The sequence below is a fragment of the Pholcus phalangioides genome, unplaced genomic scaffold (genome assembly GCF_987345545.1).
Source record: "Pholcus phalangioides strain wild (caught in Gottingen) unplaced genomic scaffold, Ppha-v1.0 ptg000013l_1, whole genome shotgun sequence".
NCBI classification, from domain to species: domain Eukaryota; kingdom Metazoa; phylum Arthropoda; class Arachnida; order Araneae; family Pholcidae; genus Pholcus; species Pholcus phalangioides.
This window is the reverse complement of record NW_028301606.1, coordinates 13,776,599-13,796,061: the sequence shown is the minus strand read 5'-3', so window position 1 is coordinate 13,796,061 and position 19,463 is coordinate 13,776,599. Positions and strand designations below refer to the sequence as shown.

General features: G+C 34.0%; 1 protein-coding gene across 1 annotated transcript; it reads right to left on the bottom strand.

Annotated features, from left to right (window-relative positions):
• Window positions 1-4,520: 4,520 nt before the first annotated feature.
• par-6 (partitioning defective protein 6) lies at window positions 4,521-18,507 on the bottom strand. Its single transcript, XM_089240776.1, has 3 exons — window positions 18,287-18,507; window positions 13,334-13,556; window positions 4,521-5,891 (listed from the first exon to the last, which is right to left on the bottom strand). The coding sequence occupies exons 1-3, from the start codon at window positions 18,356-18,358 to the stop codon at window positions 5,218-5,220; spliced, it is 969 nt and encodes a 322-aa protein (XP_089096902.1). The 5' UTR covers window positions 18,359-18,507; the 3' UTR covers window positions 4,521-5,217.
• Window positions 18,508-19,463: the final 956 nt, after the last annotated feature.

The following is a 19,463-nucleotide window of genomic DNA, read 5'->3' as shown; positions in this document are numbered from 1 at the left end:
AAACAAAGAGCTACAAAATGCAGCCCCTTTTAAAAACATTTTTTTCCACAATGATAGAATATAAGCCAACACAGCAGTTCAATAACAAACTCACACACTCATATCTTTCACAAATTTTTAGATGTAGGAGCTTCAAATCTCACGTAAACGAGAATTATAAAAGTTCAAACGAAAGCTCTAGACACATAAACTTCACAAAATGGGAAATCAAAAGAAAGTATAAAGCTACATCACACATTTTTGAAATCAGTTGTAATTATTTTTGTATATGTATACATATGTTAAAGCAGTCACAGTAAAAAATACTCATAGATTAATTAATAAGGTAATGAAATGCAATACATTTAGTTGCCAGTAAATGAAACAAAACCTGCAGCAAAAAATCCATTAAATAAAGATCACATCAGGATTTCATTTCAGCAACATCAATGCTGTGAATGTCAAACTCATTTTCGTATTCCACAGTTTCTGCTAAGAATTATTTTTTTGACATCACAGAAATGTGATTTACTTGATAACATTCACTCTTTAACATATTTCAAACAATATGTGTTATACATAAAACACATAAAAAAAATCGATTTGACAGACACATTTATGAAAAAAATACAATGCAGAATTTAATTCAAGAATTAAAAAGAAGAATCTGCAGTTTTCTGGGGTTAAATGGACATAGTCGATTTGTAATTATCTTCAATGTTCCACAACACTAGTGTTCCTATCATCATTTGGAGATATCCTGACAGCAATGACAACAAAAATTATTGCTGAAACTTCGAGGATAAATTAAAACTGACGATAAAAGTTTAACCCGAATAATTCATTTGACAATAAGTTCACAGAACTGATCAGAATCATGAAACTTCGAACCAAAGCCCGTAAGCAGATACAAGCTCTTTGAACAGAGAGAGGAATGGGGTTTTCATCACCACCCTTCTACCTATGCTAATACAAACTTTTGAGGAAATAGGGGGGAGGGGACTCAGTCACCTTTACCTCCTTCTCACTGTATCTGCCTATGCCACAAAAAAAAAAAGCCATTTATATTTTTCTTGATCCAAACTTTATCTTAAAATCATTTTATATCAAAGGGAATAAAAAAAAAATTTCTCACAGAGTTTGAATTTTTTTTCCCAGAAAAGATATTAATTTAACTGCTAATCATCTGAGCATAAAGTCAAAAGAATTTCATAACTTTATGCTTCAATGCTAGAAGTGCCAGGGTGACTGATTAAGGCAGATTATTTTCACAATCGGATGAATTTCAAATTGCATAGGTTACCTAAAACAAAAACATTTTTTTTCCTATGAGCTCACAATATTTTTTTTAGCAGGAATATCATCATAGAAATTTACATAAAAAAAGTTCAGCATAGTATATATAATAATTGAAAATAAGACTTTCAGTGCCGAACATTACAAAAAAAACTTCAATACTGCCTATCAATAAGAAATATATGTTTCCTAAAAGTTTTGATCACTTCAATCATGGTGATAAAAAAATCAATACATCTTAAAGTAAAATAATAAAATTAATCTGAATTTATTGCAGGAATTCAAAAACGCATTCCTAGTTTTTCTTCAAACAATAGGATTTGATTCAAATAGTTACATTTTGATGAAAATCGGACGGAATTCAATCAGTTAGGAATGTGAACAATAATACTGTTACAAACATGACATTTTTAATAAAAAAGAAGGAAATCAAATAATGAGAGCCATAAAAACAAAGTAAAAATGTATGTTTCCGTTCGATTTTTCATAAATGGAATGAAAAACAAAGTATGAATAACAGAAATATCATTGGAATGTACATTTTAAATAGCTCATCGAAAACTGTTCCCAAAATACGCAAAAATATGTATGTGAAGCACAATATGAGAGTTCAAGACCATCATTTTGATTTATTGTGTATTTGAAATTATTTTTCCTTAAGGCACCATCACATATTTTTGGACGCAAGTTACACTGAGGAAAGTATAGATGTATGGATTTGTTCCCAATCTCAGAAACCTAAAAACTAATAATAACTGTCATACACAGACAATTTTTTCATGAATTTCACATCATTTTTTTAATATATGATAAATAAAATGCACTTGTTTTCTAATTTAAAAATGATGAAAAATGAATCACTTTCCCAGATTCCCCTCAATTCAGCAATTGAAAGTGTAGCTTAATGAAATCAATGAAAACTTAGACATAAAATTATTATTCCAATTCTGCATGTTATTTACACACAGTGAATAATGTACATCAGGGTTTGACAGATTTTGCATGTCAGATTGACTGAACAGTTTGTATTATCATCCAAAATTTTCTATGTATAATTTACTAAATTAGAATCTAAAGACAACACAAAATTATTAAAAATTATGTCAGCATGCCCATCAACATGAAAAGAGGTCACCAAATCCCAAAATCAGTGAGACCAATCCATTTTAAACCATTTCCCTAAAAAGATTGCTTGGCTCCTAATAAAATATGACTGGCACCTAAGCTTTTTTTTCACTTAGTCAAACCTTAATATACATACATTAAAAACACAGATTTTCTTCTATCGAAATTCCATAAAATTTTTCAAGGAAAGAGCAAAAATTTATTGATCTCTCTCATAAAAAAAACATAACTTTTATCATGAATAAAATTTCAAGGACGGGCAAACAGAAAATTTTTAGGTACACAAATATCGTAAGCCTCAGAGCTAAGAAAAAAAAGAGAACTAATCAAAACCTTTTGAAACAGCACAGAAACAAAGAATTTAAGTAACAAAGCTCACAAACAATGTTTAAAAATAATAATCAGTCTTTGGAGGAAAATCATACAAAAAAAAATGAAAAATACAGTCAAACTTGGTTAATTCAAAGCTCAAAGGGACAGCAAAAAAGTTTGAATTATCCTATTAATCTGTACTGGATCCATACAAATTGCAACTTAACTATCAATATTCACATAGGATCAATAATTGTTAGTCTACATTATTCCACCATTCTGGGATCGGCACCACTGCAAAATTTCTTCAGCCTAATTTACAGAAACAGTTACTGATTATCAGTTACAAAACTGTTTTTCCCAAATTTTGCTAATCATTGGTAAGGTATTAACGAAAATATATTTTCATTAGAACTTGTTAGAAAAAACTATTTTGAAGAACTTGTTTCCTGAGGTTGAAAAAGACAATTCATATCAAGTGGTATGGAATTTAAATGCATTCCGGCCGAACAATGTTGCAATAGGCATTAAATTATCAAAAAAATAAAGTACTAATTACCACTTTGAATTCTTTCTATATGGACAGTTGTTTTTGAAATTGCTCAACAGTCATTCAAACCCATTTGTCGGATTAATTTGTATTATTAATTCAGTGCAGATACCCTTCTTGATGAATTTGTAAATTTTAGATTCACACAAAATATTACAAATATTTTGCTACAGATCAACAAGCACAACAAACTAATTTTAAAAAATTATATTAATTGGAATTTTTCCCATAAATTAAAAATTTACTCATTATATTTTATTGTGCAGTGTATATCCTCTCCATAAAAAAAGATTTATGCCAGGGTGAATTTCTACTAGAAATTCACCCTGGCATAATCCTAGACTAGGATTAGCCACACTAGGATAAGGAAAACATGAAACAGAAAATAGAATCCTACTGCAATAAAACAGAAGTGAGCATGAATTACAAAAGTTCACTAACTGGAGGATGTTACCTAGACAAGATATGTATTGAGCTACTGAAAGAGGCAAAAAGGGCAAAGACCATTTAAAAAAGAAAAATAAGAAAATAAGCCATAGATATTATGATGCATTACTAGTTGAGAGCAAATAATGATCGAGCTGTAAAACTGGTAACAAGTGTTGGAAAAAATTGACTCTGCAAGTAATATTAAAATACAATTTATATTGTTATTAAATTTGATTGCATCACGTCGATAAAAATCTTTCAATTACCAGTATTTAAATATTTATTTAAATAAAAAATTGCATAATTAAAATTCAATACCATTCAATTTTATTTTCAATTAAAAACACCAATTTTATTTATAATTTTGATAAATTTTAAGAAAATTTATATTCAGCCAAATCACTATTCATCCCATCCCTAATTATCTTTAGGTCTTCCCAACAATTCCTTACACGTTGCTCAACAGACAATGTTAAGAAACTGTTAGCATGGCCGTTCGATACAGAAGTTAAAGGTAAAAAAAAACCACCCATCTTACGCCTAAATTCGGAAATGTAGGAATTTTTAAAATTTTACTTTTAAAGATGCACTGTTTAACAAATTGTCGACAGCCAGTAGCCCTGCATGATGAAGATTAAACAAATCGGTCAAAAGAAGCAAAGCCTGAGATTGCCCCGGCAAATTCTTCCCAACCATCATACAAAATAATTTTCTGATACTGAAACCCTGATTTCCCTTCCACCTCAAAAAAAAACTTTGAATTATTAAAAAAAAAAAAAAGTTTGAATTAAACAAGAAATTCTAACATTAAATTAGACAGAAAACTCAAGGGGAATTTGTAAAAGTTTGAATTATCTCAAAATTCAAATTAACCAAGTTCCACTGCAATAATGATGGTAATAGAAAATAAACCAAAATTTTGAACATAAAAATAAACGTGCAATGTATGTATTCATAATTACAGAAAATTTCTACAGGTTTTCATATGAGCGTATACGTACCGTATACCACACCTGAAAGCTCCAATATATCTTGAAAGTACATGAAGGGCAATGTACAGCCATATCACAATATCGTTATATCTTTTATAGTTTTAAAAAAATACCAGTCTGCAGTAAGCGACTTTGAAAGGCACTTAATGCTTCGATTTGTACCAAATGAAAGGAGCATATTATATTCTCCGTTAACATTTTAAGAAAAATAATGTTTTGCCATAAAAATGTATGTAACTACGAACTTCAAAATATAAGTTATAATGTATTTTCCTGAAGAACGAAAAAAAAGGACGGATATTTGTTCATTAAAAATTATATATAAAAAAAGTACACATATTTGTAACACAGACACAAAAGTTATTCATCTTATAAAGATATCATATAATAATATAAAGCAACCGTTCTCGTAGAAGTACTTCAGAATAAAACAAATAGCGTCTCTCCCTCACCGGCTGAGCCCAAAGGGAAACAGATTCACATGGAAAATATACATGTTTGAAAATACACCAAAGTGGAATTTTTAAGAAGTACTCATAACGTTACGACTCCATCATCTTCAGATACAGGTGGTCTATCACTGGTGTTGTTCGCCTCAAAACAAGCACCACCGGTGTGATCACGTATTTCATCATCGTCGTAATGGTCATCATCACTAGGTAGAGATTGGTTGGAATGTCGAGAACCGTGAGACATCTGCGATGAATGGCCGACCGATCCACGCCGTGGGAAGCCAACACTCGACTGATTTGCCGGACGGATTGTTATGATCAGGTTTGCTGAATTTGCCACCATCATATCAGTCACCTGGTCAAGAGTCTTACCAGCCACCTCGATGCCATTAACCTCTAATACCTCATCGTTGACGGCAAGAAGACCAGTGCTCTCTGCAAGACCACCAGGGACCAGCCTGGATATGAAAATACCCGGCACTTTCTCTAACCCATGGGGGGTGACTCGCACACTCGTGCCATCACGTATGTAAAATCCAAGTGGCTTGTCTGACCCGTGCTTGACCAGACGGACTCTCCTGCATGTATCTGGAACAACGTCTACGTCGATGATTGATGACACTTGTCGGAAGTCTTCTGGAAGACCGATGGAGATGTGTGGCTTGTTCTTTGGAACAGACGGGAGAAGATATTGACCAAATAATTTCTTTTTCCGCCCAGAACTCCCGAAACCATTAAGTTCTTCACAGCTCTCTCCTGAAATACAGAAAGATAATTATACATGTACCGACTTACTGCTACAGCAGGCTTATCATATCATATTTAAATTTTTATATGAAAATACAAGAGAGCTTCTTTCACTATTAATCTTATGGAGCAATTCTAAATGTTTCTAAAATTTATAATGACATGCTTTAGAATTCTCCTAATATAAGATACAGTAAAACCTCAATAAGTCGTCACTCATGTGGTTCTCGGAAAAATTATGAAGGGTTAAGCAGACTGACAACTTAAGTGCCATTAGTTTCAATATTTATTATGAAAATATGGTGAAAATCATAAATTAATTAAGTAATATAACATTAATTGAAGTATAAATTAACATTACAATACTAGATAAATTTATGGATTGCAGTTAGGGAAAAAATGAAATTAACTTTTTGGAGTTTTTAGCATTTAACACATTATAAAATACTCTGGTACACTTATGATTATACTAGTAACTTATAATTAAGACCAACTGTTAGAATAGTTAGCTTTTTATCAACAACAGAACTATTGCACATTTAAGGTACTGGACTACATTATTATACAGGTTATTGACTACATTTTGAAAATGTCATTATGGAAGAAAATATAAATTTTTATTTTTTATGAAAGCCCTATTTTTTGTGATTCTAAAACAGATCTTGTTTTATTTATGTGGCGCTCAGAACTGAAGTTATGTCCACTTTAGTGTTCCGTTTTTACATACAAGTAATCCATGAATAAAAACTTTAAACATGTTTAACAAAGAATGCTATTTTTGACATTTTACTTGAGTTTGAAACACTATTTCTAAAAGTCTATTAGTTGTATCATTACGAAACTTTAATAGGATATTCTGCTATATATTGTCGAGAGTATGGATCAAAATTCAAGGTCTATCACATATATTTGTCTAATTATATTAGGCAATACCTAAGATGAAATTTCGAAAAAGTCACATGTAAGTACATTAACAGATTAGAGTGTAACTTATGAGCATACCATACAATCCTTTAAAGTTTAGTTCGTAACCTGCATCAGCTGAATGTACTATAAAAATAAAAAAAAACATTCATAGAATTTTTTGCAATCCTGTGTGGAATATCACAGGAATTTTGCTTAAAATTTGACATAAAAATTACTTTTCATAGAAAATGAGACACAGGTAGTCCAAAATTTATTGTTTTCATCATTTTGGGACACTTTCTATCAAAAAATGTTATTAAAGTTCACTCCAGTACCATTCTAAAGTGACAAGAAAGGTAGCCGGATACCTTAATTTTAGAGCTTTGAGTTCTTCATCAGTATTTACTCGACGATAAAACTATAAGATTGTAGCGATACTATCGTATAGCAACCAATAATCCAGCAGATGGCGTTAGTCATCCATGATTGCCGCTGAATGCTGCGAGTGCATACTTATATATGTATATGTGTAATACCAACAGAGAGAGTTGAGACTTTTAAATGTCCGGATGTGTTCGTACTCGACTGTGATGTAAATAGTTAAGTTTAACCAATATTCATTTTAACAGGGACAAATATATATATAATAAAGACTTTTAAGTCAACACATACAATATAGTGAATCCTTACACTATAAAATAATCTTGAACACAAGGCCAGTCTTAAGAGCATAGTGGGCCCCCAGGCAGAATGATTTTGTTGAGGCCCTCCACACATGGTTAATAAGACCTATATACTATTTGACATGTTTACACTCCAAAAATTTAACCAGATGAGGTCCCTCTGCACTTGAGGCCACGTGCATTAAGATGGCATTGCACAAGGCCCACTATTGACTTGGGGGCCTCTGAGCAGAGAAAAGCAGACATTAAAAAGCCTAAACCTGAGAAGATCAGCTGGGAGAACCTCATGCTGAGATCAGGTCCTGCTTGAACAGTCCCTAATGTTTTCAAGAACGGCCATTTTTTAGCCGATAAATGAAATTCCTTAATGCAACTATCATTACATCAAGCTATTTCTTTAAAGGGAGCCACAGAAATCATCTGTTCCTCTCACTGTCAAACTTTTACATGGAGACGAGTTAACCGAAATTAGCGACAATTGAATTTATGAATTTTAAATCTCATCTACATATATAAAATTGATTGTGTGTGTGTCCTTTATACAAATCTACAATTTTAGATCTATTGTCGCCAAGCTTTACATATATACCAAATGGGACCCAACTTGAATGATAGGTTACTTTATAAGTTTGTCAGAGCCCAAAATGCGCAAAAAAAAAAAAAAAAAAAAAAAAAATGTCAGGCAACAATGGTTTTTTGGCCTCAACAATCCCTTTCAGAATGTTTCCTCTGGTTTCCGTGGTTTCCTAGCAATGTGTTTCAGACATGAATATGCCCCTTTGCAATGGTTTGTCAATATTACTAATATTATGTATAAGAGTGTATTCTCCTTTATAATGGTTAGCCACATTATCAATCCTCTCACAGAAATTGAAGAAAACCTGGGCAGCGCTGGGTATTATAGCTAGTTATCTATAAAAGCTGGAAAGGACTGAAGGAAAATATCATGGCTTAACCAATGTGATGACAAATTAGGGTGACGACTTAACAAGGTTTTACTGTATTATATGATCACACACACACACACACACTTCTAATAAATATAATTGAATAACATTCACAAAAGCATGAAAATATAAACCAAATGCTCACTAAAACAGTTTCAAATTACAATGCAAAAAGAACAAATAACTACTAATGTCTTCAAAAGGTGGGCCAACAGAGCCTCGAGTAAAATTGGGGGGTGGGGGGGGGGGTGCAGCACCAAACAATAAAAAGAATTTTACTAATATGCATTTACAAGATTTCTTGGAGCAGTAGTCAGTGACACATCAATGAATGAGCCCAAATCAAACACACAATCAAGGGCTTCATTAATTTATTATAATACACATATGCATACAATATAATTTTCAATTTGGTCTTATATTAAAATTTAAAAAAAAATCTTCACAAAATGCTTCAGCTTATTCAAACTACCTTGCCTGCCTTAACTATGACAGAACCACCAGCATTTTATAGTTGTGATCACATGATGTTTGACAGACAAGGCTAATAAGCTGAGTCTCAGATTGACCTGCGCTCATTTAGGATTTTTAGGTATGCATACTACCAGGGCCAGAACTAGAGGGGGAAGGGCCAAATTTCAGGAGGGAACAAAAATACCATAATAAAACCATTAAATTTTACAGTGGGGAAAGTAACAAAATCACATTTGCCCCATTCCCCCCCCCCCCCCCCATCACAAAAATCCTAGTTATGGCCCTGCATACTTATATTATGAGAAACATCTTGTTTTTCGAGTCAAAATCTGTTTTAAAAAAATGCTAAAATTTTTGCTTGTTTTGAAAGACATTGCTTGTATACGTGAAGTCAAATTTGTTAATTTTTTTCTTGCTGGTCTTGGAAATCACTCATAATTCAAAGTTCTACAGTATTTCATATATAATTTTAGATATTCAATTAAAAATTTTTCACCATCGCACACACACACACAACAAATCTTAAAAAAGTGTTAGGAAAAATAGACGAAATCATCAAGAAAAAAATCAAACACCCCCCTCCTAATAGTGAGAAAAATGATAAAAGTAAAAGCTTTCGGCTCATTTTAAACTAAAATAAGAATAATGAGCACCTTTGTGAAAAACTACAAAAAACTACAAACAATAATATATTACTAATGAGATAAATAATGAATGAGAAGCTTATCTTTAAAAGGGAGCATTCTCCCACGTTTGCTAAATATTTACACACAGTACAAGTAAAAAACCTATTTCTCTCAAACACGTTTGCTTTACAAAAGTAGAAAATAACTCAACAGATAGCATGTAGGAATGGTAGAAGAATATTTAAATACTATGTTTCTTGATCAACATTCAAGTGAGTTATTCACATTTGAATTTTGGAAATGTTCTGGTTTGAAAGAAAATTAGTGGAAATGATACCCTTTGATTAAAATTTCAGGTGGTGAAATCTGGAAAATTGAAAATTTCTACGTCACCTGTTGATTCCAGAAGGTTTATACTAGCTCTGGAAGGAGCCCTTTCTGCCTTGTCATTAGCATAAGAAACATGGTCATTCTACAGTGGAACCTCCCATAACCGACACCAGAGGAGCAAAGGAAATATTGGGGGGGGGGGGCTGAAAGTTGCTGATCATCCCGTATATACGGGACTCAAGCACGTATGCAGGAGAGAGAAGGTAGATTGTATTGTTTTTTCAGAAATTATTGGGGGAGCTCAGCCTCCTTACAAAATTTATTAGGGGGCTCAAAGGGTCTCAGCCCAATAGGTTTTGGTGACTATGACAGACACTACAGTTAGCAGACACCTCCACTGACATACAATTTTGAATTTCGATGGGACTCTCAATATATCTTACTATCCATTAATGGACACTTCTTATTAGTGGACATAATTTTTGGTCTCATGGGTGCCTGTTACCGAGCTATCAAAAATACCGAAGTGTATGAAAAAGGTGGATATGTTCCCTTTTGGTCAAAACAACTAACTTTAACATTGCTATTTCTACCACAAATATTCTCGTTTGAATAATCCCAGTTGCATAAGATGACAGAACTTATCCCTAAGATTCATAAACCATTAAAAAGGTTTTAAATTGCACTATGGTAAAAAATGGAAATGTTTCGTTTTGAAAATAAGCTCCTCAGAGGGCGTTTGAGATTCTCTGAGACTCAAAGCTCATCACACCTAATTACATATGGACAGGATTTGCAGCTTCAGATCCTTGAATATAGGTTAGTGTTGCACCAAAAGAAACAGCAGGTGCAATATTTTATTTACAATAAATTGGCATTGCATAGGTATCAATTCGCAGACTCGAAAAATGTGTAGGTTTAGTCAGGACTAGTTTGTCATGTGATTGGACATTGTTTCCAAGGAAAACATGTTATACAAATAAAAGGGAAATTTTTGGGAATTTAATTATGTGATCATATGACACATTTTCTCGAGACATTTTAATCTTTTGCTATAATTTTGAATGTCCCAATTATTTTTTTTACTGCCTCATTTCTTCCCGTTTTTTTTTCAATGACATCTTTTGAATTTTTATTTGTCACTGGAAAAATCAAGCTGTTTTTTATGACTGAATATTTGTCATATTAATTTTTTCCCCCTTTTTTTTCATTTTAATCCATTGTGATTTTGCCACAGCACTTCATTCTTGCCATTGGCAAGACCCTTTTTTGGATTTTAACAATTGGAAATTTTGCACAGTTTTGGTTACATGTTTGGAAACAATTGACAATTTCCTGTATTTTTTCTTCCCCCTTAAATCATTGGCACTGAGATTGCAAAGACTGAGTGATTTTCTTTGGGGGATTTTCATAAAGGCAAAGTACAATTTGATGATTTTTAGGGATTTTTCTATAAAGATATAAAAAATCGGAATCTTTAATCAATTGAAAAAAGTGCCCCCCCCCCCGGTAGGTCCTGGGTAGCCTCTGAGCAGAGTATAACCATCATAGATGCTATCAGTGAGAGATAATCTTGGGTATATGAACTCTCAAAAGCAGAGTTGTGTATATATTTTTTTTTTTTTTTTGATCAGAGAAAACAAAAAAACCTTCAAAATATAAGGCGCTGATGATAAAAGCTCTAGTGGTGTCACACATCAAGTGGTGTACAATCAATCTCTCTGTTTTTGTGTTTGCTGTGTGGTTGTTGATAGAATACAATAATAATTACATAGGGATGTCTGCAACCAAAACCCATCCCCTGATAAATGATTGTCAATAAATGCTAAGTAAACAAAGACATGTCATAGTGAACTGTGGCTGCCTTCTATAGGTGTTTTCCCTAACGGGGACCATATTCATTGACGTCACAACATCATGAAAACTCAGAGAAAATCTTAAACATTTCGATCTAAAAGAAATCGAAAAAATTTTCTTCCAAATCTAATTTTCTGCGAAAATCAAGAGTTGCCTGGCCTAAATCCGGGGAGTTGGCGCATCTGAATATAAATACCCAGAAGTTTAGGCAAACAATAATAATAACATACAAAAACAAATCAAAATTGAATCAAAAACAGCATAATACAGTGAAACCAATCAATAATGGACACCCAGGCGAGATGAAACTTTTGTCTGCTGATTGGCAGTCTGTAAAAGCTAGTGAAATACATCAAAGCCCACTGATGAAATTTAACAAAAAAATTTCTAGGAGGCATCCACTAATGGGGAGTGTCCATTATAGGAGGTTCCAGTGTGTATGAGGTTTGTTCAAAAAGTATCTGATCATAATTTTTCATGCATAAACCAATAAAGCTAGGGAAGGTGTGGTTTGGTGCACATCCTAGTGCACATGCTTGAATATTTTATGTTTTTTTCTGAAGGCAGATTGTGAATGAATGAAGCAGTCCAAATGAGTGCAAAATATCAGGAAAACCTTGAAAAATTCTACTGCATTAAATTTTGCTTGTGTGAAGCTAGATGATTTCCAAGTGGAAGCGATCCCCAAAATTCAACAGAACCATGGAGATGAATAAATGGGCATCACACCAATAAAGGAGAAAAACAGTAGGTTCAAAGATGGCTAAACATCAATGGAGAGTGAAGCACGTTCTGGTAACCTTCAACATCTAGCAGTGAGATCGTTTTGACCAAGTGAGGACTTTGGTGATGCAAAATGAAGTCATTATCAGAGATCTTGCAGACAAGGTGGCAAGATCTCTGATAATGACTTGACAAGGCACTGGATCTGTTCATTCCATTTTGACTGACAATTTGATCTTCAAAAGATAGAATGTCAAAGTCATGCTGACAGTCTTCTTTGACACCAGTGGCATGGCTCATCATGATTAAGCAATGCACGGCACAACAATCATCACCTACCAAGAGGTTCTGCATCACAATCGGCAGCTCCAACATGATTAAGGAAGCAATGTCGTTCAAGTTTTTCCTGCTTTCCATCAAAAACAAAAATGTGACATTGCTCACGTACACTTCTTCACTCATCAGCGTTCCGCAGGCAGGAAAAAAATCCAAGCATGCGAATTAGGATTGCCTATATATGTGCATCAAACCAAGCCTCTTTAAGTTCATTGGTTCATACATGAAAACTTATGGTCAAATATTTTTTGAACAAACCATGCATACTGTGTTTTTAAACAAATCAATTATGCAGTTTGAAATGATATAAACATTAAATATAATTTGAAACTATCTAATATCTAAGACTACACAAAAGTGCCGATATAATGAAATACATGTTACTCACTCAACTGTGGAGATATAATATTTCGGGAAATGTATACAGATTTATATATTTGAAAATGCAAGAATACTCTATTCAAATCGAACTATTCCAACTGGACACACAACATGTATTGCTCTCACATACACAATCACACGTTCACTCATGGCAAGAAAGCGTAAAAATAAAAAACCACAAAACACACCTTTTTTCTGAATGAGGATTCTGAGGAAAGGAGTAGCATTGATTGCACGGGCAAAGTTGTCATCATTGTTGATGGGAAGCAAGTCACCATGGATGGGATCTGTGTAGAACAAGGTGAACGCGATCTCATGAAGCTTGTGAAATTTTTCTATCAGCTGGTAGAATTCCTCAAACTTTGTAAGCTCACTTCGGTCCAGTGAAAATCGCCGAAACTCTGCATCCAACTGTTTCAAAAACAAAAAAAGGCATCATTATTATTATGTTTATAAAACCTGTCACAAGTTATTCAGAGAAGAAAAAAATAAAGGTGGTCATTCTTGCCCCCAAAGCAGAATATATAGGGTGAACTGATCCTAATCTTGCCACACAAGGGCGGTGATAGACGAGCTCACATGGAACATAAAACAAAATAGTAATCATGTCCTATCTCTAACCGTTTTTGATCATTAGCACCACTGGCAATTTGGTAAGGATTTCTTGAGAATACATCAAATGTTGTTGGAAACACACTGGTAAATGCATACGGAATGCATTCGAGCCCTCCGATCAACACACTACACTGCATTTCATTGTAAAACTCAATGGTTTCAGAAATTTTTTCTTCACTTTGAGAATATTATTTAGTTACAAATGGTTTCATGGTCTAAGGCATTTTCTTCCCAACGTTTTGCCACATCTGTCGCTGGCATTTTCTGAGATTAAACACACATATGTTTCTGTGGCAAGTGAGAAGGACGTCTTACATCTAGCGTCGTCGAGTTGTTCTCTATAGGCCTAGACTTCTGAGGCTTGATCTGATACAGAAGAGCTGTATAGAGAACAACTCTACGACCCTAAAATGTATGACACCTTTCTTACTTGTCACAGAAACTTACATGTTTAACCTCAGATACCAGCCACAGATATAGGTGAAACGTCAGGAAAATAGACCAGAGTTTCTCAACCTTTTTGCACCCAAGGGCCAGTAAAATGTATGAAACAATATGACGAATCAGTACTTACAGTATGAGTAGAGTAGAGTGTGACTAGGCTCTATATGTCCCATATTTTATGGAACATTTCTGTACTTTTGGTCATTCTGACTTTTTCATACAGTTATACCGTTTTTTTCAATGGAGCTTATTTGCAATTTTAATCTTTTCTAGGCCTATAGAATAATATTGAAGTTTCATAATTTATGAATTTTTTTATAATAATTATGGCTATGGTATTCATCCGATAATATTCGTCATGTTCTACGCTTTTTCCATGAGCTACATTAAAATTTATAGTGATTTCTAGTAGTCCTTCATTTTCCACATATTGGTGATTTTGGTGACGTTTTTGTGACAAGTAGTGGTTTGGCATTTTGCAATATTTAAGATCCCAGGTTTCCTGTATTTTTCTCAATGAAATATGGTCACAATATCATGATGAGTATTTTTCGTGCAATAAATTTTTGTTTACTGTGATTTGCAGCAGCAGTTTTTTATTTTCCCCACCCTTCAATAATTAGCAAATTTGTTGTAAATTACATTTGTTGGCTGTAAGGAGTGATATCCCTTATACACGTATAGGATCATGATTTCCTGCATTTTCCTCGATGGGATACGATAACCATAAGTATGAAAATAGTTTTTAATTGAACCCATAGTGATCAATTACAACAATTTGACCATTTTCATCAAGTTAGAATTAGATTGTCAGATCTGCCTGTGGACCATATGTCCCATTATCACAGACCATAGGCTGAGAAACACGGCCTTAGATCAAGGTCTAAAAGCACAGAAACCATTTGCAACTCATTTAATGCCTGCTTTGAAAGCCTCAAATAGTAGTCAAAGAATATTTTCCTTTTTTCTCACCCAGAAAGCACAAAGTGTATCGTCTTTATGCATAAAAACAAACAAGTTTCATATAAAGGTATCCCTGATAAATTTCACAAAATTTCTTTTCGATCTTTTATTATTATACCTACTGAGACACTTATATTCTGCTTCAGTATTTCAACAAGTATTGATGAAGAAAAACGATTATAACAGGCTCTAATTTCAAGTATATTTCGGATAGGATTCAATGTGATTTGCATCACTACATTATTGGCCATATCAGTATTTTTATTTTGTAATTAGTCTATCATTAAGGATGCTTTCAATTAGTTGAATTCAGCACATATTTGCATTAGTGGAAATTTGATGCCATGATTCGATGAAATATTTGCTGCGCATGGTTATGAAGGTGTTTATAATGTTACCGATCAAATTGATGTCATGGGTCTTCTATGTATAACCAAAAATATCTCTGCAGATTTTTTTTTCCTTTCTTAAATTTATGATAGCTAGACAATGAATGAATGCCAGGACTTTCCCACTGGACTTATCTCGTTGCCGAGATCTCTTCCAGCCCAGCTTCATGGCAGAGTCTGGAACACTTTATTTTGTGTCAAAAAAGAAAAAAAAACCATACGAAATTTTTACAACATATTTTCCCTGGACAATTGGGTACTGCCGCGATTAACAAATTTTGTGGTGATTACAGACGAGATGGGGTTGGAGAAAAGTTTTGGGGGGTTTCGTTAAGATGGAGAATGTACGCATATTAGGATGGAAGTATATTTTAAAAGCAATTGGAGGGTCCCCCCCCCACCATGCCATCTCATACAAAAAAAAAAATGAAATGAGAATCTTATTATGAAATATAAAATATCCATCGGAGCAAATCATCTTACTTAACACCTTATTGGTGAGCAAATGGGTTTGATACGATAGCTAGACAGTATAATATTTAAGCATTTTTGGGAAAAGTTACGAAATTTCACATTCTGAACCAGCCTTTCTTAACCTATGGTCCACGACAATGGAATAGTCGTCCGCAGGCAGACTTGATAATCTGATTATAACTGAATGAAAAATTATTCATTTGCTGTAGTTTTGATATCAATAATATTCATATGGGTTCAAATTAAAATTGTACTTTCATATTTAGTTCAAGATACATTATCACCAAGGAAAATACTGGAAATTATGATCCTAAATATCACTAATTGTAGTCCGAAGATGAAATTTACAAGTTGGCTAATTACTGCAAAAATAGGTGAAGAGTGGGGAAAATGAAGGGCTGCTACAAATCACAGTAAACAAATATCTATTTGATGAAACAATATTCAAATGACAGTATTTCATTGAGAAAAATAACAGAAACTAGAATCATAAATGCAGTAAAATACTGGACGTTGCTCTCCCCCAACAAAGCAGAATGTTTTGCATTGTTCTGCAATGATTCCTCAGATAACTGGAAATGTTCCGAGGTTAAAATCAGCACACACACACACACACAAATAGATTTTACACTTTTCTTAAAATTGTTCTAGATTGATTTGCAGACTGCAGTAACGCGGATTTAGTGGTTGATCAGTAGGTTTCGGCATATTCTGCTGGGGAGGGGGTGCGGACATCGCCAACTGCCACCAAAAACCTTGCTATAAGTTTAGCCTATAAAATCCCCTATTGTAGTTAAAATTGCTATGAAATTCAAGAGAAAATGAACCAAATATTTGTATTTACAGCCATAATTACTATAATTACTAATAAGTTATAAAAATGCTGTTTATTTATGATTATAGTAAACACCATCAAAAAAAATAAACAAATGTATAAAACAATCAGTGTTACTGCAGAACAATATGGGAGAAGTTTGAGAAAAATGTAGAAAACACTATTGCAGGAATTTTTACAGCAGAATATTTCCAGTCAGCCGAGCGCTCATTGCGGAACGTTCTCTCGCCATCCTCCCCTGCTTTTTGGCCACTAATTCACATGCTTGCACACTTTTTTTGGTCATTCACATGCTTGCACAGTTTTAGTCCCTCACATGCTTGCGAGCTTTTTTGGTCACTCACATACCAGCATACGCTCTAGGAAATCACTGTTTTGGTCGCCCGACACAGGTTTTTGCTTTATAGGTCACTTTTTTGATCATTAACAAGTTTACACATGCTCTAGGTCGTTAACCTGTTTTCATTCTCTCTAGGTCCTGGTCCCCCCGTTCTGTAGGCATACATCACTCTTTTCCTCGCTCCCGTGCTTGCTCATGCTCCAAGTCACTCTTTTGCTCTCTCTCATGCACGCAATCTCTAGAGCCCACTCTTTTGGTCACTCACTAACCTAGTCCCTTGCTGTCTAAGCCATGGTAAATTAAAGGCGGTTTATACAAATTTTGCCGCCCTCCTCCCAATTCTACTAACTTTCTTGGCCGGCTCATTCTTTAAATTTACCGACTTGGACAAAGCCCGCTAAGCACCCCCTCACCCAGTAAATATGCCAGCCACTACCATTAAAAGTCAGCAAATACAAAAAAAAAACAACCTCTCCTCCTATCAATGCTGAGGTAATAGTTTGAATAGCCCCTTAAGACAACAATGACAAAAAACAAAATTTGTGGGCAGGTAGAATATATATATTATTGTATTTATTATTATTTTTGGTGATGTATGTAAGCTTCTACACATAGGTGGCAGTATTTTGGCTATATTTGACATTCACTTTAAATCTTTTTTGCAGCCACTTCCTAGGACATTTCCTGTTGTGACATTTGTATTACTTCAGTGAGCATTAGGCAAACAAAAAAACGATTCAATAAATTCATTTAAAAGACTGAGAATAACTTCCATAAATCCGGGACTTGAATTTAATTTAATTTTTATTCAAAAATGGGATCAAATCACGTCCACACACAGACATCCCCCCCATTCCCCTGGTCAGTGACCACAGAGAGAAATGGTGGCGACACATCATTTCCTAAATCCAAAAACAATAATAAGATATCTAAATAGTCTTATAATTCAATAGAAAATTACCTCATGTATTTCTAAAATGCATATTTAAGTAATAGGATCCAAGGATCCATCAGTTAACAGGTGTCATTCCGCACGAGAGAGAGAGAGATATTGTTTAAAAAATGCACTAAAAACTTTTACCTTGCTTTTTATCTCGATTCGATTACTACTGAGAGGTCTGGCGGTATTTTTCGTTTTCAACATTGTCGACATTTAAATTATTAACAATCAAAAAATTTTGGGAGAACAATAATAATTATCGGAGCACAAACATTGTTGCTACACGTAACACATTGGGAAAAAAAAAATAAGGGGGAAAAACTAAATAATCTTAACTTTTTTTTTTTTCTTCTTTTCCCTCTATGTTGTAAGCTCGATTGTTGGCAGAGAGGGGGAAGAGGGTAGAAGTGTGGGGGGGGAACCGAGGACACGCGGAGTTGAAGACCGTGACGTCATCACATGAGTATGCCGGTTTGCAACAATTCAACCGTGAATGAAGTTGGAGAGTCTCGTGGGAGTATTTCACATTCTCTAATGCGCATGCGTGTAAGTATGAGAGGAGGTGGCTTTGATTTGGCGTAAACTGACCATATTTCCTCGATATCATCCATCCTCGATATCCTCATATTTCCTACGGGAAATTGGAATTGCGAATACGGGGAAAATACGGGACATTGCCAATTATTGCCAAGAATGACGCCAAAAATGAACAAAGTTGCCAAATATTGATGAAATTACGGATAAATCGCAATGGCAGGAAATGAAGCATTACAGCAAATTGCAGTGGATTAAAATGAATTCCAAGAATTGAAATGTTCACTAAGATAAATGTGGGAGATTAATGTTCTTATTTATAGTTGTAATTATCATAATATAATTTATGAGTTCAAAAGTAATTTCAATCTTTGACTTCAATAAAGAATAAAAATCCAAGTAGGCGTCATGTAAAAAACGGTAAAAACCGGGACACTTTTGCCGAAAAGTCGAGACTGCCAAAAAAAGAAAGAAAACCGGGACTGTCCCGGGAAATACGGGAAGTATGGTCACCTTAATTTGGCATGAAAGCTAGCTTTAATAGGCTGACCATATTTCTTCGAGAGAAATACGGGACATCGGGATTCCAAATACGGGAAAATACGGGACATCGCCAATTATCGCCAAAAACGACGCCAAAACCAAACAAAGTTGCCAAATATTGTTGAGATTGCGGAAAATCACAATGGCGGGAAATGATGCATTACCACAAGTAGCAGTGGATTAAAATGTATTCCACGAAAAAAAAAACGTTCACCATGGCAAATGTGGGAGATTAATATTC